The sequence below is a fragment of the Pygoscelis adeliae genome, unplaced genomic scaffold, assembly GCF_000699105.1.
Source record: "Pygoscelis adeliae isolate BGI_AS28 unplaced genomic scaffold, ASM69910v1 Scaffold77, whole genome shotgun sequence".
NCBI classification, from domain to species: Eukaryota; Metazoa; Chordata; class Aves; order Sphenisciformes; family Spheniscidae; genus Pygoscelis; species Pygoscelis adeliae.
The window spans coordinates 1707450-1729904 of record NW_008825216.1 but is presented as its reverse complement, the minus strand read 5'-3'; the positions used below and the strand labels follow the sequence as shown (position 1 = coordinate 1729904).

Below are 22455 nucleotides of genomic sequence, written 5' to 3'. Positions count from 1 at the left end.
GGTTTTGTGGTCTTTGGGATGTATACTGGCTTCTGTTATTTCTGCACAAGATTCTCATCTAATATTCTTTGTCAGTTATCCCTGGATTTCCAAATATTCTTTGTCACAGTTCTGTTCTTGAATATTAACTATCATTTTAACTTAAACCCTAGGTTTAATTATTGATGCTTTTGGTGAATTAAGAGATCAGCAAGAGCAAGTTAAGGAAGATATGGAGGTAAGAACATTCAATTGCTGAACCATACCCTATTTGCAGGTTTCATGAATATCTGTTTTCAATCAAAACGTGATCTAGCTACTGGATAGTTTTTTAAGCTAAGAGGAAAATACAGGTCTGTACACGGTCCAATATCGTACAATGTCCTGGGTGAGATTCTACCATCTCAGTTCATTAGATGGAAATAATAACTGAGATTTTTTTTTAATTGACTTTTTCTGTATCTATTCAAATGTAAGAACTTACATAAGTAGTTTTGTTAGTACCCAATGAAATTCCTTTTAGACAATTTTATGAAGAGAAAACTGTTAACATCCAGGTTCTGAATAGCATTTACCACTCTTTGCTGCCTCCTGTGAAAGAGGTATGCTATGCTTTGACAGGTGCTAGCTGCTACCTTCCATGTCTCTTTGCATGGGACACAAACCCAGGTTGCCTAAACTGATACTCTGCTCTAAGCATATTTTGGATTTGTTTGCCAATTCCTAGTATGGATTTTTTTAATACCTCCAGATCAAGTGTGGCCATTTTTTTGCTGTCAGTGATAAGTTAACAAAAATTCAGACAAAAAGCCTAACAGCTTATTTTCTCATTACTTTCTAAAGTTTAGACTAATCCTTGTATCTTCCTTTTTGTAAACAAGAAAAATCTTTGTACATTGCGGTACGTTATGATGAATTACATGTCTGTGGCTATTTAAGTCTTTTGGATCTTCAGATTAGAGGTTTCGAACACAGGGTGTTAACACTGTCATGTTACAGTTCATCTCAGATGTCATTTTCTTTGGTTAATCTATGTGTGAAAGTATCCTGTACTTGGTGGTTTTCTATTCTGTTGTTTAAGTATGACTATAAGAACTCAGAAAAGTGTTGCAAACCTACTGTGTTTTGTAATCTAAACTTTGAGCATATTCAGTTTCAGCTGGACAAGCACAACAGGCATTGAGGTAAATATTGCCATATGTTACAGTGAGTGCTACTTACAGTGTTAAAGGAAAAAAAAAAATCAGCTTTGACTGTTTTATGCCATTCTTTCTCCTGATACCTGTTCACTTACAGCTGGCAAAGATTTATTTATTTATTTAAACAGTAAGAAGCTATTCTGATGGCAGTTAAACGTCTATTCAAGTGTTTTGGCTGAGGTATCCAGTCCCAACCATTAAAAGAAAAGCCTTTTTGTTCAGCACATATTATACATGATGCATTGCCATTTTCAAGAAAATTGTTACATTTTTATTGGCCTTTTGTCAAAGAGGGGCAGGGTTATATATAGTGTTGAAGTGCTCTGTATTCTTTCTTTTAGACAAAGTGCTTTATCTGTGGAATAGGAAATGACTACTTTGATACAGTACCCCATGGCTTTGAAACACACACACTACAGGAGCACAACTTGGCCAATTATTTGTGAGTACGGTAAAAATTAACTCCTCGCTAACTCATGACCCTTGCAGCCTCTGCAAGTACCTGATTAGATCTTTTGCATAACTAAGAGTCAGTACTGTTTGGCTTTGATGTGCACTCATGCTGTCTGAATATATAACTCTGTGGTGATGGGAGCTAGGGATGAACAAACTTCATTACTTTGTTTCCAGCTTGGTTGTGACACACCAAGTTTGTGTGAGCTAGGAGATGGAAACCGGGAACTTAGTACGTGGCTTTGGGAGCATTGTAAAATTGAATGTGTTGTGTAAGATACAGAGGAACAATATGACCTGGCCTGGAGACTGGTGGAGAGAGTGCACAAGCAAAGGAGTAAGGCAAAAGAGGAAAAACTTACATTGGACAAAATATTTTGAGTGGAGTGCTGAGGCTGACTAAGAGAACCCGGGACAAAGGGAGATAGGGGAACTGTAATGAGGAGCTAGAGAGAGGAGGGATCAGACCAAGGGCATCAGGTCCAGCTTTGGAAAATCCAAGCAGAGCATCAGTGACCACTAAACTCGGTCTTTTTAAATCTGGAAATAAAACCATTTATCTGGTCCACAATCACTGTATCATACTGTTCCTCTCCTGTCAAATACCTATGAAAATCCAGTGCCAAAGTATATTTTATACTAGTGCTGTCAGTATGAAGCAATGGACGGATTGTGACTTTGTGTCTATAAACTAGCACTGTTTGTGCACAAAGTAATGAGACTGTAAAGTCAAATATCCCTATAAAGAACTTCTACCTGAAAAACAGGTTGTGCAAACAAAATACATTAAAAACACCATCATATGGGATTTTGTTCTTGCTTACAAAGTACTACACAAATAACATACTATAGCATACTTACTCTAAGTGCATCATCCTAAGGAAATGTTTTTTGATATTTTTGTGCATGATCATATTTTATAGTTTTACATATGTTTGGAGAGAATGTCTATTACGAGTGAAATTCTGAAATCATCACCTAGTATCTGTCAGATATCTCAAAACCTCAAGACTAATGTATTTTTAAAATTACAAGTTCTTTTCTGCTCACGTTGATCTTGAGTTACGTATGCTAGTAAAATATCTCCAAGCTATAATTTCAATAAGAGAAATCTCTTCATCATCTTCAGCATTTCTTATTCATTGTGGGGAGAGGGGAAAAAAAAAGTTCCAAGGACTATTCTTTGTCTACTTCCAAGTTGGAGTTCATGGCAAGAAAATGTCTATTGTAATTTTCAGATTAGAAAGCTTAGAAAATCTTCATTTAAACTGAGTTGCTATTTACTGTAAATCAAACTGAATCTCTTGCATTTTAGCATACTATTCGTTGAACAAGTGAATGTTAACAGTGTCAGGAAAGTATATTTAATGTGTCTGGAATATTATCATAAATAGAACTCTGAAACTTCTAAGTCCATGAACAGCATTATCACTGTACATGCTAAAAAATATCCATCCCTCTGTGGGTTGCCTAGTGTTTCCAGATATTGTATTCATAATAGCTGTTTCTTTGCTTGTAGGTTTTTTCTGATGTATCTTATTAACAAAGATGAAACAGAGCATACAGGACAGGTAGGTTGAACAACTCTATGAATGTCAACAGTTATTAAATAAGACTGATTCTAAAATAAAAATCATTCAGGCTTGGTAAAACTAAGAGTTTTATTCTAATGAATAGCTCCCTATATGGTATGTAACGGAATTCTCATTCTTCTAAACAATTCTTAGGACTTCAGTCGCTTCATGTTAGACTGCATGTCAATTCTGTAGTACTTTCTATTCCTATTTTGTTATCTGACCTGTTATTCTTAAATTGTTACTTCCACAAAATATAGATACAGACTAGAGACAAAAATAATGAGAAACAGAATGTTCAAACATGCTGTGAAAGCAGCACTCTTCATTTCTCCCTGTTGATTATTTTTTAATAGTCTTTGTCCTTTATTATTATCTGTATATAATCTTCTATGTCTACATTCCTGGATAAGTCCATATGAAGGAGCTTGTGCATATGTTTAAAATGAAACCTGTGAGAGAAGTTTCTCCTGGAGGTTGTTTCTTTGCTGTTGTTCTTTCAAACTTCTGGTGCTTCCTTCAACTTCCTTTAAGTATACTTAAAGTCAGTAAAAAAAATGTATCAAATTTACAGACTATTGTTTTTTTTCTAGTAATAGTCTTGCAGCTGACTAAGCAAATGATCTCATGTTGTAGTTCAGAAAACAAAAAACCTAAAGAGCATCATATACATAGCCCTACAGATTTGGGTCAGAGGGATGATTTGCTATAAATCTACGTAGCTTACTCTTTCTGAACTCTGATGTATGTACTGGGCAATTATAACAATCTTCTTTGCATAAATCTTCTCAGCCTTGTCCAGTATCAGATTTTATGTATTTGCTTTGCTATTTTTGAACATCCATTTGTCATTTGAGAATTTCATATTAAATGACATTTTTTAAAAAGTCTTTTTTATTCGCGTTTTCTTTTTTCTTGGCATACAGTGTGTCTTACTATATTCACTGTAGCCAGATTTCTACTAACTATTGAGTTTTGATAGTTAGCTGATAACTTGAAAATTGAGAGTACTTCATGCTACATAACTTCTAGGGACATGGTTTAGTGGTGGACTTGGCAGTGTTAGGTTTATGGTTGGACTCTATGATCTTAAAGGTCTTTTCCAACGTACATGATTCTATGATTCTATAACTTGTGTAACACATGTCCTTTCTACCATGGAATTTGTATAATAAAAAGCACATGTAAGTGGTGTGATTAAAATGAAAATAAACTGACATATCCTTTACTATTCTCCAGACTGCCTAGAGACAGAGCCTTACCTGAACAAATAATCAGAAAGAAAAAAAACCAAAACACCACTGATTCAGAAAATATTGCTCTTCTAAGAAATACCTTTAAAGGCCATTTTGTTTTATGTATTGTGTGTAGGCATGTTTTGAAATGACTGATGCAGAAATTCAGCCAAATTTCTATTACAGAAAATATTCTCTTTACCCTGCTATTTGTCTCATGACCAGCTTTAATTGGGCTTTACAATGCTCCTGGATGTGCAATAAGAACTAAACTCCCTGGTCCTCTTCTGTGTGTTTCTCTAGTGCTTTTTGACCAGGTGACAAAAATCTAAAAGCTACTCTAAACTGATCAAAATCATTAACATGATTTTGTAGATTGATATACAGCAACCTGATATGCACAGAATCAAAAAAGTGAAGCAGTATATAAATAAAAGAGGAAAAAAAAAAAGTAATGGTTCGTGCTTTCTCATTGAATCAAATTATTTAAATTGTGTTTCTTTCAGGAATCCTATGTATGGAAAATGTATCAAGAACGGTGCTGGGAGTTTTTCCCTGCTGGTGATTGCTTCCGAAAACAATATGAAGACCAGCTCAACTAAGCAGAGATGAGGATTTCCAGATGAAAATATGTCCATGTATTTCCCAACTCTTTTGGGAATGTCTAACAGATTTCTTAAATCCCCAAAGCTGTGTGCTTTTTGGAGCACCAAAGCTCTGTTTTTAATGACCCAACTGCGCTTTTATTTTCTTGTGTATTTGCTTTGAGAACACTGGAGTAAAGAACAATGAAAAATAACAGCAACTCTGGAAAACAAACCAACCACTTGCACACACAAAAGATATCCCTATACATAACATGCACACATAAGAAGAGACTTGAGACAGCTTATTTCTGAAACTGCCAGATGATGCCCTTGTCTATAAGATCGCACATGGGGTGCCATGGTAGCAACACTCATTCAATCTGTTTATTTCATCATCCTGGAAGGAACTATATGTAGTTCGCAGAGCACTGTAAAAGATTGTTGTGGACACTAAGTTGTGGGGAAATAGTGCCTTACTATATGTGGGTTGAGCTATGCAGAAGATGAGTGCATGACGACATCATTTTTTTTTTCTTTATGTCTTCCCTTTCTTCCAAGTTAATATTTATTTTGTGGTTTTGGTGGGTTTGGGAGGAAGGGATTTGATTGTGCACATCTTTTTAATAAGACTGGAGTGTCTCAGGAGAAGATTAGGTTATTCTCATCGAGTTCATTTCACATTTACCTTCCTCTTTAGCTTTTGCTCTTATTTTGGTAATGCTCTGATACAACACTGCAACTTTATGAAATCTTTGTATGAAAACAAGATGACTGCAAAAAACACTTTAACAAGAAGTATTTCATTGCATGTTTATTATGCAAGTTTAAAACAATCAAGAAAACAACCTTCAGAAGCAAGTTGATCAACATGAAAAAACATTCACAATAATTATATCCATAGTAATAAAGTGTTGTGGGCTTTATTGTACATCTGGAACAAGTGTCATCAGCCAACAATGTATATGTTATGAATTTGACAGTAGTTTTGGTTTCTTTTCTTTTTCTTTCTTTCATTTCTGCCACCTGTGATCGATAGTGGAGTTGAAGATTTTCTTGTTAAATTATTTTTTAAAAGCAAAGCTGAAGCAATATCCATTCAGGGACTCCATCAGTTGCATCATGAAACACCAATGATGTGTACATCACTCCATTTTGAGTCCTTTTCAATTGTAATGCCAGTCTTTACAAATAAAAAGAGAGATTCAGAATGGAAACAAGCTGGTTTTTGTAGCATTTGAGGTCTTTGGTACGGAGTCTTTTTATTAATCCCTGAATTAATTATACCCACTTCAAAACAGGATTAAGCTGCTCTTTTCCGTAATGAAAGTTTTTGGTTTTGGTTTTTCTCCTGGACTTCTTGCTGTTCTGTTGCTCCATCTCATTTCTTTACAGGCCACAGTTTTGTCATAAAATAAATTGGCTGTATCAATATTCAGTTATAACTAAGAAAAATTATAACTAAAGAAATAATCCTTTAAAAATACTAATTCTGTATTCTTAAAAGCCAGGCTTTCAGTTCAGCAGATTGTGAATATTGCTACCCTGAAATTGGGATCCTGATGAGGATTCTGGTAAAATCCTCTCAAATTCTACAATATTTGAGGCCAGAGGCTGGGCAGGCTGGTGATGGTGGGAGGGTCAGGTACAGCAGCTACAATTTGTATTCGGGTTTTAAACCACCCCCACCCAGTTTGGAGTATTCATTCCAGATTTGTTTCCTCCCTATTTGGTACAACTCCATAAACCAATTTTAATCAGCCTTTCTGGGATTTGCATGTAAGATTTAGAAATGGAGGATTGCAATGATGTTCCTTCTGGGGTATACAACATGAGAATAGTTGTTGTTTGACACACAGGCACACACGCTTATTTTGGTTTTGCACATTTTATTGAGAAATATGTAGCAAATTATTCTGACTGATATTTCCAGATGCCTTTGTCTTGAAAACAAATTCCAGTGGACTTTGTAGGCAAATACCAGAATAAAAGTGACATGTTTCTTTAACCTCAACTTCCATGTCACAAAGCTTCTGGGGCATCCTTGCTGTTGAATCCAGTATGCTGTTTGACAACTATACATGAAGCCACGCTTAAACACTGGAGTCTTTCAGGATGAGATCTACTGGTTATATGGGGATGCAAAAGGTTTCTTTTTAAGGATGAAAAATCTTCTTTTATTAAATTAATTATAGCTTTCCCAGAAGCAAATTCCTCCAGCTAAGAACTGGTTCATAAGAGTTTGCAAGACTAGTGTTCGCTGCTGAAAAAGGATGGGAACTGGCTTTGGCAGACCTTCAGAGCCTGGTTCATGCTGTCCCCTCTGCAATGGCTGTAGACTTCCTGTGAGTCCCTGAAACTTGGTATTTTTTGTTTCGTTCAGTGCACTAAATTTGCCACTGAGAGGCTTTTTCTTAGCACTTAACACATCTAATTCAAGAAAAGAAGCTCACTTTGAAATTAAAAATAAGGGTACATGTCATAGGACACTGGTTTATTTTAAAAGTATGTGTTTCCTGTGACTCATAGTGTTTCTGACACTAATGTGCACTTTTAACAGGATAATATTATTCAGGCAGGCCACATACTATGTGATACAGACTGTGGTGTCCAAGTTAATACTGTTTAATTTGTTTTAGACTTAGACAAAGTTGAAGTGAATTCTCAGATTTTATTAAAAATTACTGAATTTACTGTGACAAACGCAACTTCTTTGAATTTTTGTGTTGTAAAAGAATCAGTAAAATAAGCAATATGATCATATGAACACAGCCAACAAATACAGACAGTTCACTGCTTTAATAGTTGTATCAAATGAAATTAACATTGACATATATATACTAGCACAACGCACAAGAGCAGGTAATAATATGTCACTTGAAAAGTGCAGTTTTAAATCCAAGAAATTCAATTATAGTGCTTATGCATGTGATATTTTAGATAAGGTTATACTTCACATATTTGTGTATGCTGATGGTTTTTTCAGCTGTTAGCTGAATTTACTGATTGTGTCAGTAAAACTGTAATTTTCAGGAGGAACTCTTGCCCTTTATTGAAGATAGCAGAGAGAAAATTGTTGCTGTTTACAGCTGTTTACAGAGAACTGAGAAGAGCTCTAAAACTGATGCTCGTAGTGCATACGTGTTGATTTCAGCAAAGAAACAAAGGAATGAATGGTAATGGAAAAGGCAAAGTAAGATGGAAATGTAGCTGAGGTGTGATTCATTTGTGGAAGTTGTTACCCATTTAGATATTGTTCCACTTAGAATTGAGTTACCTGACATTTGTTGCACCTTCTTCCAATACTCTGTTCTTATGTCTTTCCTTTCCCTAAAACTTTGAAGCTTAAGTCTGTGTTTTTTACCGAGACAATCACAGAAAATAGAAGACAAGAAAATGACGCTGTAATAGCCTTGGCCCGTGCATTAGTACAAGACTAATCCCTTCATCTTGGCCACTAATGTGCTATTCAAGTTGTTGTTGAATATTTTCATTTGTAGTATCTTCCTACTGTTACAGGACTCTTACTAATGAATAATAGCATTTCGCTTATGAATTGCATTAATGTTTCTTTCTATAACTCCTTTGATAACATTCCTACCATCTTCAGAGGCACTGAATAATTCCCTTTGCTTACACAGTCACCTGTAAGGTATTCATAGGATGTAATATTTTCCAGGTTTTTTTATTTTCTAAAGTAGAGAGTGTATTAATTTTTTTGTTCATTAGCCAAAACAAATATAACTGTGGTGTCCAGAACAGTCTCTGTCAAAGGGTAAGACATCTGTCACAGAGAGCATGGGTGGGTATGTTCTTTGATTAAATCTGTCTAATATTTATGCTTATAAATGTAGCTCCTTCAGTCTCTCTTCTTAAGTCATAGCCACTTTTATTTGTATATTTATTTGCTCCTTTTTCAGTTTTCTTCAGCTTTTCTAAAACCATGCTAAACCATAGAGGCTTGGTTGCAAATAGAATTTCAAATTATATTTTCTTACAGTCACTTCTTACTCAAGATTTGCAATATACTTAAGCACAAATATCCATTTATAGGAGAGCTTTTTTTTGCAGCTGCTGCTTTTTTTTTTTTTTTTTTTTTAAGGCCCTTTTTATGTGTTTTCTGGATTAGGGTTTTCTCTGTCATCTGCGTATTGTTTTAACTATACCTATGCAATTTCTTCTGTCTAGTTTTCTTCACAATTATCTTTTTGTTTGTTTGGATATTCGTTTAGGCAAAAGGGTGTGTCTCTCTTAGGTGGTAAAGACGACCCTTCTCAGCAGTTTTTGAAGATCTCTGGCTGCCAAACAGCATCATTCTGCCATGCCAGTGGAGGTCAAGAGTTGAGGCAATTTTTGATATGAACAGCTTGCTCTTGCAACAATATAGCCATGGGCTGATCTGCAGTTACAAAGGTTTGACCTATACATTTTGGTGCGGGATGGGAAGATCTGAGCTAAAGTTCTCCTGAAAAAAGTGTTGAAATTTCTGAAATGTAAGGGGAAAAGCGCAAAAATCCACATTTACAACAAACTGAGGGACCTGGCTATCAATCCATTGTGTAAATGCTCCAAGTTTGCATACAAGATGTAGTTGCTGTATTGCTTAGTAGAAATTGCAGTTATATAGATCAAATACCTCTCTCTTTGATGTATGTTCAATAAGGACCTTTGGAACGCTGAAGGTGGCTAAATAATGCTGGATCATGCAATCTGAGATTTGAAATAAAGCAAAAAGTTTTGATTAATTGTTCTTTAAGTAGCGCTAGTAGGATAGAAGGAAACCGCATGAGTTGAAGAATGCATTGAAAAAAATAGAACCACCCAGGGAGAATTAGAGCATGGAAAGTCCTGAAGTAAAAGAAAAAATGACTAGATGAAAAAAATAGCATGAGAAATAAAGAATATGAAAGAAAGGTATTTCTTCTGTTGAGAAGTGGAATTTCATCATGAAACCTTCGATGAGCTCTGCTTCTGCACTAACTGTTGTGATGGAACTTCTATATTTCCTGTTAAACTCTTAAGAACTGTAAGTATTTTTCTGCGATACTAGACGATGTCTAGAAAATACACAGATAACAAGCTTTTCTAAAAATAGCTTTATAAATGAAAAGGTTGAAAATGAGAATTTTTATGAAGCATTTTGTTTGTTTGTTTTAGGTAGATATAGATTCATTTTTAAGGTTTTCATGATTTATTTAAATTTTTTTTTGTGCTATAAGTGAGTTTCAGGATCCAAACCAAGAAGTAAGGTCTTATGGTGTCAGCTGCCATACCTATTCGTAACAAAACTGTAGTCTCTAGCCTTAAAGAGCTGAAAGCCTGAGCAAAAGACAAGAGACAACACATAGATGCAGTGTATGGACAGGAAATGTCAAGTTTACAGTAGGATAATATCAGGAACAGAACAGGTAATGGTGAAAAATTCATCAGCTGCCTACTTACTAGGTTATCTGCAAGCAACATAACTGAGAAAAAAAAATCGTAGGAGGAGAAAGGGGAAGTCAGTTGGCTTTATGCATAGCAAGCTTTTTTGAAGTATATTCTTTTTTTTCTGTTTTTTTTTCCCCTCCTGTAAATTACTGCTGCATAAAATTCCTCAAGCTCTGTTTTTTTCATTTTTAATCAATATTCACTTAGTGTATGAGATTTAGAAAATATGCTTGCTTTCAATCTTTGGAAAACATTAGCATTTTTGTAGCTTTCTGTGTTTGAATTTCAGACGAAGATGCATGTTTCAGCAGTTTCTCCACTCTGCCTTTGAAGGAAGAATATCCTGTCATTTAACCACTCTGCATTCATGAGCGAAAGAAGTACCTGACTAGCGCTAGCATCTTTTCTCCTTCCTGCTCAGCTTTTGGGATATGTTAGAACAATGCTATGAATTGCTTTAAAATTAGGTATTGGGCGTGAACCCAGATCTGTCGCACTCCCTTTTCTCTCAACAATTACTATGCTAAAATCTTTTGATTCCTGCAGCTTCATCTTCTGTAAAACGTGGTGGCAGAAGGTAGAATTCAGCAAAGTATGAGGGGTTTTTTTACTTTAGAATGTGATAATTATGTCAATAGACCTGAAGGTTTTGTAAAGAAAAGGCAGCGATGTGAAAGTAATTTGAACTGACTGGGAAAAGCTGCTGGGAACTGACTTCACTGTGTCACAGTTAAGTATGCATTGTAATAAAAGGTGGATAATTTGATTTTTGACTGTTTATAAAATGTTACTATGATAAAGTAGATAGTGAAGTTAGGTAAAATCCGGGAATATCAAATTCCTTAAGGAGCTCCTAGTAAGTGGATACCCTGTATCCTACAAAGACATCACAGTTGTTTTGCTTCTTGCAGTTTAAGGAATGGAAAAATCAAATGAAAAGTCTTGAAATTATTTTAAATTTTGCAAAAACTACTAGTGAATAAAACATGATATGAGCGAAATGGGAGAAGTAAGACTGTTGTTATATTTCTTTGGAGATTAATAAATTGCAGTAATTGTGAAGACAGTGTTATCCTCAGCTTTGAGCCATACTGTGCCCAATGTGCAGATCAGCAGGACGGTAGCAGAATGGATGACATCTGGCTTAAATGGTGGCGTCCAGTGAGACTGCTGTTCCATCCTGTGGTAGCGTGCCCAAGCTAGGCTAAGTGCATCCAATTCTGAAGGAGTCCCTTCCCCGTCTGCCTCAGTGCCAGGGAAAGGACGACAACTGACCATCTGTGTTTTCTCAGTTGCATTATTGGCTCTGTCCTCTGGCAGCAGACTGCATACTGCTATAACTGCTGATACACAGACACTTGCAGACGCTTCCTCATAAGAAGAAATTAAATTAATTAGGCAGCTGCTCGGTGCTGACAACAAGGCATATCCTTTTATCATGTGGTCCATCCTAATGGAAGGAAAGAAGTATATCCACTGACCAGGAAATAAACTAGTAGTATGACTGGACCATATAGCAGGCAGTTGATTTTTGGCTCTGTCCAAGGAAGGTGGAATTTCAGGCACTCGGTGGACATCAGGACTATTGTGGACATTTTGGGTATCTACAGTCTATATTAGAATAAGTGGCTTCACAGATCTGATGTAACTACTGAGCTGTTTTTAAGTGCTTCATAATGTTACCCTAAGGAGTTAAAAAACCAAGTTGTTGCTGTTGAATATTAATATAATATTAAAACCCAAAACTCAGTATAGTTCCTAGCTATTTAAAAAGATTATTACCCTTGATGCTCATCTATGTGCCCTGCTTTAAGCCAATTTAAGTGATAGGTAAAATGATTATCTTTCTCTGGAGCACAGTGTTTTAGAAAATAGTGGTTTATAGTGTTCTGTGCACATCTGGAAAAACGTTCCATGTTTAAATGGATGTGGCAGAATGGAATGAACTTGGGGCAGGAAATATAGACGCTGAATTTCTTTTCTTCACTGGTTCTTTATGCTTGGACAAGTGCAGAATTAAGAATAATTCAGATAAAAGAATGTAAAGATAGACCCATCATCTCAGAATTTGCCTGTCCCTGGCTCAGCCTTCATTATTCTTGACTGTAACGAGGCAACTTTGCTTTCTGTTTGCTCAGACTTCTGCCCCGTATGAAGAGGTTAATATCGCATACTTTGCAGTACTTGGAAGTGATTATATAAAAAAGCCAAAATAATCCTGGATTATTTCAGAGAAAAATGTAATATAATTTTCTTAACTGTTAGTCTTTTGCAATTTAAGAAGCCTATTTCTTGTTTAAATTCCAGTACTGAGTGCTCACGGCATTCTCCAAAGTATATAATTTATGGCCTAGAAAAATGTTGCTTGTATATGCTTCATGGAACTGATGTATAAACAATTACTTTTTTGTCATAAATACAAGGTTTTTGTAAGGAATCCTTGTGCAGTCTGCAATTGCAGTAGCCTTTTATCTGGAGTTATTTGATTTTTTAAAAAAATCAAGGTAATTAATATGCTTGCAAGACTAATATGCACATTTCATTCAGATCATTTTTATGCGGGCTATGAATTCCTTGCCATAGGAATCCAACAGAGTTAAAAAAGGCTGGTTAAAATAAGCTTCTGAGGGGCTAATCTGAATAATACTGCTCAAAATGTGCTTCTGCCTGGGAGAACTGTTAGAAAATAATTCACATTAAGTTTTCCTCTTACTGTTTGCTGCTTAATTTGTCAACTGGGGCAATGTAAGCTACAAAAACTAGAGCTGTGAAAGGAACTTACTGTGCAAGGCTGTTTTATAGTTAATATTTTGCATATATGATCAACTCTTGACGAACTGTGGTCCAATTATTCAGCTTGCAGATTAACCATGTTTTGCGTGTAGAAACATCTGTGCTGGCATTGTTTTGACCAAATTGGACCTAGAATGAGTAGATAAACTTATTTGTTGTGCTTGTGGTCTTACCACTGCAGACTGATGAAACTCAGATGTCCCTGAGCCCTAGTCACGCTAGCTGATCACTTTTTTTGCATTTGCATGCTCATTGCATCTTTCTGTGGCTTAATTTGCATTCCCAGGATTTGGATTATTTTCCTTACCTGAGATCCCTGTTTCTTTACTATATGTAAATTGTTATATGCTCCAGAAACGCACAAGATCATAGCCAGCGGGGCCTAAGTGATGCACCAGAATTAACCTAACGTGGAGAACTTGTTGGGGCAAGACGAGTTCTGGCTCAGGCAGCTGGATCTAGGGTGCCAAATTTCTAGGTGACATGTTCCCTTCTTCTCCTCTGTGGACGTGACATGCACAGAGAGATGATACATACCTGTTCAGTTGCATGGGAGCAATGAAGGGTTCCAAACAAATATAGCAGGCAGGAGGTGGCAATCCTGAACAAATAAATGAACCAACCTACAAAACTTTTACACAATCCTGAATGGCCCTCAGGGAAGTAAAAGGCCAGGAGCGGACAAAATGAATCGTTTTGACAAAATGAACATTATTCCAGTTACATGCTTACCCAAGGACAACTGAGAAACATAAGAAGTCACGTGTGTGAGGAGGTTTAGGGAAGTCTCAAACCTACTGTACGTATTCTGACTGTCTGTGCTATGCATATATGGCAGAGCTGGTTACAGGGCAGTGAAAACATTCCTACCTGTGCAATAGTCTGCGTGGCCTGTCCAGCTGGAAAAGGGAAATTCTGGCATAAATGCTAATTAGAGAAGAATTGACGCTTTTTATAATGGAAAAGGAGCCTGTTTGATGCATAGTTACCGTTAGATACTTTGTTAATGCTATTACATGGTGAAATTATACAGTATTCAAATGAATATTCAAAATGCAATTAACTTACTCAAAATTGGACCTGAAAAGGCTGATGTTTCTGTATACTGCTTTTGCAATTCACCTGTATTCTTAATATGATACTAATTAATCAAGCTGGTCTACTTTGCAGGCATAAAATAAGCTTAAGAATAATGTTATGAAGAAAGGTTTATTTTATTTTGAGTCTTGTAAAACCCATACCTGTTTATAGTTTAAGTGAAACTGTGAATGTCTCAGATTTTCTTATGAACAATGGTTGCAATAATGTGTTACAGCCCCAAAAGTTAATCCATTTCTAAGGAAAACAGTGTTTTTGTTTCTAAAAATTCATGAGGACAATATTAGGGTTTTTTAATTCTCTTTTCTCCAAAGAGAACAGCCTTTAAAAACGTCAATGCTGTGTTTTTAAAGACTTTTTTTTTGGGGGGGGGAAGTCAACAGTACAAAATAAAGCTTAATTTCATTACAGAGAGAATAGCGTAATTGTAAATGATAATCCCTTTTCATACTTAGTTTTGTTAAAGGTTTGAATGACCATCTTTTAATGTGAAAATTAATTTGCTATTTTGAGTTTTGTATTTGTTGTAACTGCTCATAATTTGTTTGGCTTTCCTGTATAAGGTGGGTTTCTTTGTTGTTTTCCTTCAGCAAATTAGCATTTGAAGCATTTAGAAGTGTGTTCATGAGTGGCTTTCTTATTTTGAAAATGCATTTCATGACAGGAAGATTGTTTAATTTCTCCTAATGAAGTTCAGATTCTGTATGTGGTTGAAGCTCTGTGGGAGCTTGTTCTGCAGTCATAGTTTGTGTGATAGAAACATCTTAATAGTTCTCCATGCTTACATGTGGATTACTGACACTGGCTCCCATTCTGTGGGAGGTATTCAATGGAGTTTCTCTAAAAATATACCTCTTTTTTGGAAGGTGTTTGTTCTTTTTTTAGTGATTACTTTTCCTGGTAAAAATTCTACATTTCACTAGGACCAGAATTTCTTTCTCCTACAAAAGTGGAAATAAAATAGAGAACACAACAGAGAACATCATTGTTATGCCACTGTATAAATCCATAGTTTGTCTACATCTTGAATGCTGTGTGCAGTTCTGGTCCTCTCATCTTGAAGAGAATGTAGTAGAATTGGAAGAGGTTCACAAAAGAGCAACAAGGATGACCGAAGGTATGAAATGTCTTCTGAGCCATTTACAATAACTTTGTACAAAGGACGGTTGCATTGGATAGGGTTCTTCAGTCTATAAAAGAGATTACTTGGGAAGAATAAGATACAGATATAAGAGAAATCTAGAAAATCATGAGTGTCCTGGTGAGAGTGGATGGGGATTGGTTGTGCTAGACTATGTACAAGGGACAAAGGGACTAAATAGTGGGTTATGAGGTTTAGTCTGGGAATTAGGAAAAACCTTTTCACTAGGAGGGGGCTGCAGCACTGGAACAGGTTATCCAGGAACCCCCATCCTTGGAGGTTTTCAAAGTTCATCTCTGAGTGGGAGGCTGGACTTAAATGACATCCAAAAGTCCTATCCAAGCAAGATTTCTTTGATTCTGTTAGAGGGAGACATCACATACGTTCTTATTCTTCCCTAAGCATCCAGTTATGGAGACAATTCATTCTGGATACAGGTTGCTGGGCTTCATGTCCATTTAGTCAGATATAGTACAGCCACTCCACTGTTGTATGTTAATATCTGTCCTAAAAAGCTGTATAGGGCTTTTTTTTTTTTTTTTTTTCAGAAGCACACTGTGATTTAGAAAGGTAATGGTAATAGAAAAGGCTTTAAACACTGGAGTAACATATTGTATTTTTTTTACCTGGAATCAATTTCTAAGTTCTCAAAAATTTTGAAAATAATTCTAAGATTTAGATTTTATGACTTTCATCCATGAAAAGGAATAGGACAACTCCCCTTGAAAAGTAATCACCTGAGTATATACTTTCTATATGACAAAGCCATGGTTGTGGTTCTATGTTCGCCTGTTTTAGAGATTGTAGTGCTGTCTAACAGAAGTGTTAGTGCTTCTAACAGAAGGCTGTTATGAAACAAATTTGAAAATCTGCTTTCATTTCTGTTTTCTTCTGCTCCCTGTCAGCTGTCATGGCCTTTACCTTTCCGTTTCCCAAAAGATCCTCCTATAACCTATCACATTACTATCACAGTACAACCCTGTTTATACTTATATCTGGAAAGAACAGCCAGCTAAAATGTCCAGTATTCTTTTAACAAATGCAAATTGTCACCTTGTCAAGATTCATTGCAAAGAACACTGTCAGACATTGATCTTGCAAAGTACATTTATGAGAGTCCTATAGTTAAAACAAGTTCTATGGGATAGAAAACCTTTGTTTTAGACAAGAATTAATTTCAAAATTTATTGTTAGTATTTCCTGAAGGCATAGGACTAGAAAATACATAAATTGATTTTCACTATAATTTGACATCAGTACATATTTATTCTCAGTATTTTTAAACTACTCTTAATTAGACAACTCAGAATCAGAATCAGCATCATGTATTTCCTTAAGTTAATTAAATGTGTACACTAATAGAAAGTATAGATTCCATATTAAAAACAGAGAGAAATAATTATTTTTCCTGGCTAATTCCAAGGATTAACCCTTATTCTGAAGAAAAATATCAGAGAAATTGACATTTTAACGTTAAGCAATTTAGATGTACTTTTTTCTTCTTATCTGCATTCTCTCATTGCTTATTAGGTCAGCGATTTTGGTTTTCATTTTCCTCATTAATGAAAAGCATGTCACTCGAAACATCAGTGAGGGCTGCCAAGTATGTACACAATTTTCTAAATTATTTCAGTGCTCTCATTCTTTTCTTCTTTCCTGTTTAATGTTTGTAGATGACACATTAAAAAAAAAAAAAGCTAACAAGGCCATCATGTCTGTAAGCTGCCAAGTGATTCTGTGCTGGAAGATTAGAAAACATGTTCCTACAAAAAATCCACTTAAAATTATTTTTGCATATTTAAAACACTAATTTATTTTATATTAACTTGTATTTTACCTCCAGTAAAACTAACTTTTATAAGAAGATCAAAAAATATTTTGAGAAGTGGCAGACTTTCTACATGGGGAAGGGCATCTGGAGACACTGACAGCACGGTCCTCAACAACACTGAGGACTTCATTGCGTGCTGTACAGATTCTGCTAAATCAGTCCTTGGACCTTCATGAGGTTGTTCTGGAAATGCTTGGGATGCGACAAAGCTGCTATAAGGGATTCTTATAGATATCTTATGGTGTTATCTTATAGATAACACCACTCCTTAGAGAGCAGATGTGCAATTTATTGTGCCTTATGCATCTCTCTCACATGTCATAGAATGAAAGAGTAGAAACAATACTACTCTGGTATAATGACTGTATTGGCATGCAGCAAAGTGTTACGGGTATATTCTGCAGGAATTTAACATAAGGTGAATGCTTATCCTCATCTGAGTGGAAATCTCTGGTATACAGGGTTCTAACTAAAAAAAAAGAAAAATCCCACTTTTATTCTGGTTTTCCTGATCTCCTTAGCTTAAGCTGTGGTCCTATAAATATGCCCCTTTCCTCAGAAGGAAGTATGTATGGGCACTGTGGCACAAAAAGCAACCCAAGTTGTGTCTTTCATCATGTGACTCACAGATGGCTCTTGCACCTCTTTAGAAACCAAAAATCTGATCACCTTATTAACACTTGTGAATTAAATATAAAATTTGCAATTATAAATACCTGTCTCAGAATCTCTTCTCAGTCAGTCAACGCCGTGGATACTTCAGCATTCAGTGTTCTTTGGTTTGAGCACTCATGACAAATGCAAATGCTTTCAGTATTGAAACTGTGAGTGTTAGAGGTAAGGTACTGTCAGGAGCCTTGATGGTCAGTTAGCAGAGAGAGAGGATGCCTGGAAACACCGAAGCTGTTGAAGCCGAGGTAACTTGTGTTACCTTGAGCTGTGGTGTCCCTCCCTATGGTGCTAGCGGGAGGAGGACGCCTGGGGTGTGGGATACCCCTGAAACTTCCCTAACGCAACTGGAAGCAAATACATTTAACACTGCTCAGTTTCTGCTGCCAAGGGAAGTGTTTCCTCAGATTTGCTGAAGGAAAATTGCAGGACAAGGGGGCGGGGGGGAAGTCTGTGTGCCCCTTTCTGGTGTTTTAAAAGCGTGACTGAAAACATCCTATTTTCTGTTATTCATTCCAGTTCAGGAGTTGTGAATTAAAGGAATTTTAGACATTTTTAGTGTAAAGACATGTTTCTCTTAAAATCGTTTAAAGTAAGCCATATGAATTAACATGTTGTGGAACAGAACCATTCCTTGGTACATTTAAAGGCATGCAATATCTCTTTAACATGGTGCAGCCATTTTAATGATTTTCCATAGTAATTTCTCCTTTTGGCTGTATTGTATTCAACCTCATTTTAATTGGTCTAAATACTCTGTAACTGATGTCTTACTTTTTATTGACTCCTTGCAGTGTTCTCTTTTCAAGAAGTGAAAATACTACTACAGCGGCATCCTCATTTGTCACATTTCATAGCAACTCAGAATTCCTCTTCATTAGAAATACTTTGGTTTTCCTTCTAAGGTCAAGTTAATGGACAACTATTCTAGAAAAGACCTGTTAGTACATTTAGTTTATCTGGCTATTCTGCAATTTCAAGATGTTAGCACTTTTAAGAAGGTGTTAGAAAAGTATTTTATATTGGTGCTAATTCAGTGATTGGTTTGTTGCATTGAGCAATCATGAATTATGAGTGTTCACATTATAAGAATAGATTGTCTTGGGAGGCAGTCTAAGCATTCATGGGGTCACAGAAATAAGAAGATGAATTCAGTAAAACAAGATCCACAAACTAATCATAATCGATGAAAGAAAGATGGTCAGTAATTATGATCAAAACGTTTTCTGGGAAAAGGGAATGACTTAGAAAATGTATATTTAATGACTTAGACCATTAGATGTCTTCTACAGAAGTATAGAAAAGCAATCAAAACTGAAAGCTCATTTATAAGGTAGTAAAGTTTCTGAAATGTAATTGTTGCCTTAAGGAAAAACATTTAAAATACAGGGTTTGTATTACACTTGTTTAGAATGGGTCTTTTTAAGCAGAACAGGGAGCAACCTCTAGCTAAATGGGACTTGCAAAATAAAACTAGAATACAATGAGAAAATGGTTGTTTTGCAACAATTTTAGAAATGGCAGAATTTGGCAGAGGGCAGATACATCCCTGAGCCCTGTTTGTGTGGCAGTATTCTAGCATGCCTTCTGGTTGTGGCTGAAGCAATTCAAAGGCTGGATAGCAGCTGGCCTGCATGCTGAGAAACACTTAGCCTCTTTTATATGCTTGACTGTATGCAATCGCCAGGCATGCAGCAAGGACTGACTGGTGGGGAATTAGAGACATAAACGTGATCTCCTCGGCTTCTCTGGCTTGTTACAGACACAGGTAGAACACAATTATTACCGGGATTTTCCCACTGGGAACTCTGGAGGCTTTGTAACCAAAAGGACGCCTCGAAATAATTGAACCACTGCAACCCCACTGTTAGAGTTCTGGAAGACAGCTGAACAGGCAGAAGGCTTCCACACATCTTGCAGATTTTTGGACGGACCTCTAGCTTTTAAGATAGTGAGAAGTATGAGGAGACATCTTTATTTTCTGAAAGGACAATGATGGGTTTCTCTATTAATCTGGTGAATGCTTCCTACCAAAAACTTCCTTATTATATAGGGTAATATAAAAGTAGCCTGGCATCTCTGATTCATAAGGATAATGAAAAAATAAATAATCTATGTATATAAAATTTGAAACTGGATATTTGTTAGTAACCTCATTCCTTTTGATAGCATGATTATTGCTTTAGGAATAAGATAGAAACAATAATTTTTTTAAGGAAAAGACATCACCATAAAATCACCAGGTATTAAATATTTCCATCAAAAGAAAGAAAACACAACAGGTTACATCAATTCCTGCATTTCCATCACATCCATGTGAAGTCAATGCTGGTTAATATTAAGGCAGATCTAAAGCAAAGCATAGCAGTGTTTTTTTAAAAAACAGGAGAGTTCAACCTCCAAAGGCATAGTCTAGACAATACAGCATTTAAGATGAAATATTAATCAAAATATTAAAATTGGGGAAATGTGGTGATTTAGGCAGTGCCATGGGACATTGGACATTTACACTCTCTCTCTGGTTCTTCTATGCACTTCCCATAAACTTGCCATTTTTCCCCTCAGTCTGTATCCAGTCCATTTGGCTCGCAGCATGTCCGATTCCCAGAGTAAGGCGAGTGCCCAGCTGAATCCGGACTTCTATTCAGGCTGAGACCCAGGTGTGCACCATCGCCTGGTATCTGTGGACAATAAACAAAGGCCCTTGGGTAGAGTCTGCTGGGGCCCCTGATGTGTAGGTGTTCCACAACTCGGTGAGATGAATGTGGCACATTAAATGAGGAACGCCTTGGCACACTGGTGCAGAATGCGGCACAGTTATTCAGCTTTTCGTTTTTCCTCCATTGTTTCAGAAAGAAATTAATTTTAAAAACAATTGTAGATTCTCGCAAGTGGGACAAGAGAACAATCAGAGTTGATGGTATTATTACTTCTTACCTCCCAAGTGCTTTACAAGTGAAGGAGGCTTTACGCTTCCTCGGTTGCTGAAGAAAACAGCTCTTTAGTGAAAAATGGCAAGCATGTAACAGTATTCAGACATACACAACCAAAGATGTAGTCAAAGGTAAATGCAGGTACATCATGTTTGCCCATTTCTAGTTTGGTTGCCATCAGGTTTACCAGCGCAGTACTGCACAAACCAACTAACTTGTGAAATAAAGAATGCCAGATCCTACTCTGCAACTGCAAAGGAGTGCAGAACTGAATTAATCTGAGAGTCCTGGGTTGGCTTATTTCTTGATTGTCTGCCGCAGAACAGAAGGGTACTATTCCTAATTTTTTAGTTTGAAATTAAAGGGCAAGAAGGTATAATGCAAACTGATGAAGTAACAGTAATGATAAGCAAGTTTTTCAGCACAGTTCTAATATCCCCCTTCTTCCTCTTCTATCATACGGATGGCTGCGGGAGAAAAAATATGAAGTAAAAATGAGATAGGGAAGAGAGAAACTGAAATTAAAATATGAGGGTTATAGGAAAAGCTTTCAAGAAATTGAGTAAAAGCAGAAACATGTAAGATAATGATGAGAGAAGAAAACATAAACGGACAGAGAAATCCCACCCCCCCAAAAAAAAGAAGAAAAAGCAAGCCATGGGCCCCAGCTTACTGATGGCCAGAAGCTCCTGGTCAGGTCTCTCTCTACTCGATCAGAGTTAGTGATAAGCGCTTGCTTGCGTGCTTTGCTTTCTGTGTTCGTAGTACTGGTTTTAGCTGTTGGCATTTTCTTGTACAATACCTCCTGAGCAACCGATTGTACTTTCCTCCCATGACTAATTTTAGCGCTGACTACTTACGAGGTTCTTTGTCTTTTTGATCTTTGGGGACAGAATGGATTTACACAGTAAAGTGTCCAGCTGTGTTATATGACAGCACTATTATACCTATCGTAGTAATGTTAAAGTAATGTACTTATGAATGCCATGTGGATCGTTCTACAAAGGCAGCTCTTGTGCTGCAGGCCAGAAAATGAACGCTACCTAAAGCTTGATGGAAGAAGGCAGCATTAATCTAAATATGTGTGAAACCATTACAATATATGGCTGTGTTGTCTAAGTAGCTACACAATACTTACTTCCTGGAAAAATTCCGGATGTGTTGATGTGGGGTCGATTTTCTCTTATTCATGGAACTGAGATCCCAGTTCTTGATATGAAAAAACTTTAGAAATCATAAAAGAAATCATAATTCATGATCATGAAAATAATTAAACTCAGATTTTTGGGGGCTTTACATTTCATCTGCTGTCCTTATAAAATATTTTAGATATCCTTAAACATTGTGACTATTTTATGTATTCACAGTAGTCGGCTCCTGCAATTGCTTGTTTTGGTTCAAGCAGGACTGCAGGTACCTAAACCTTCTGTAGCCTTTTATAGCTAGGGAGGCCAGTGAGAGCTTTAAAGGAGGACAGGTTGTGAAAAAGGGTGGCATTGGAAATTTGTATGCCTACTCTAACGTGAGTCCTTGAGG

The 22455-nt window shown here is 36.3% G+C and overlaps 1 protein-coding gene across 1 annotated transcript in view; it reads left to right on the top strand.

Annotated features, from left to right (window-relative positions):
• RYR2 (ryanodine receptor 2 (cardiac)) overlaps nucleotides 1–5042 on the top strand; it is a 338959-nt gene extending 333917 nt beyond the window's left edge. The window contains exons 103-106 of the mRNA XM_009329215.1: nucleotides 153–217; nucleotides 1520–1620; nucleotides 3151–3202; nucleotides 4947–5042. Coding sequence (XP_009327490.1) covers nucleotides 153–217; nucleotides 1520–1620; nucleotides 3151–3202; nucleotides 4947–5042 — 314 coding nt within the window. The remainder of the gene's footprint in view (nucleotides 1–152; nucleotides 218–1519; nucleotides 1621–3150; nucleotides 3203–4946) is intronic.
• Nucleotides 5043–22455: the final 17413 nt, after the last annotated feature.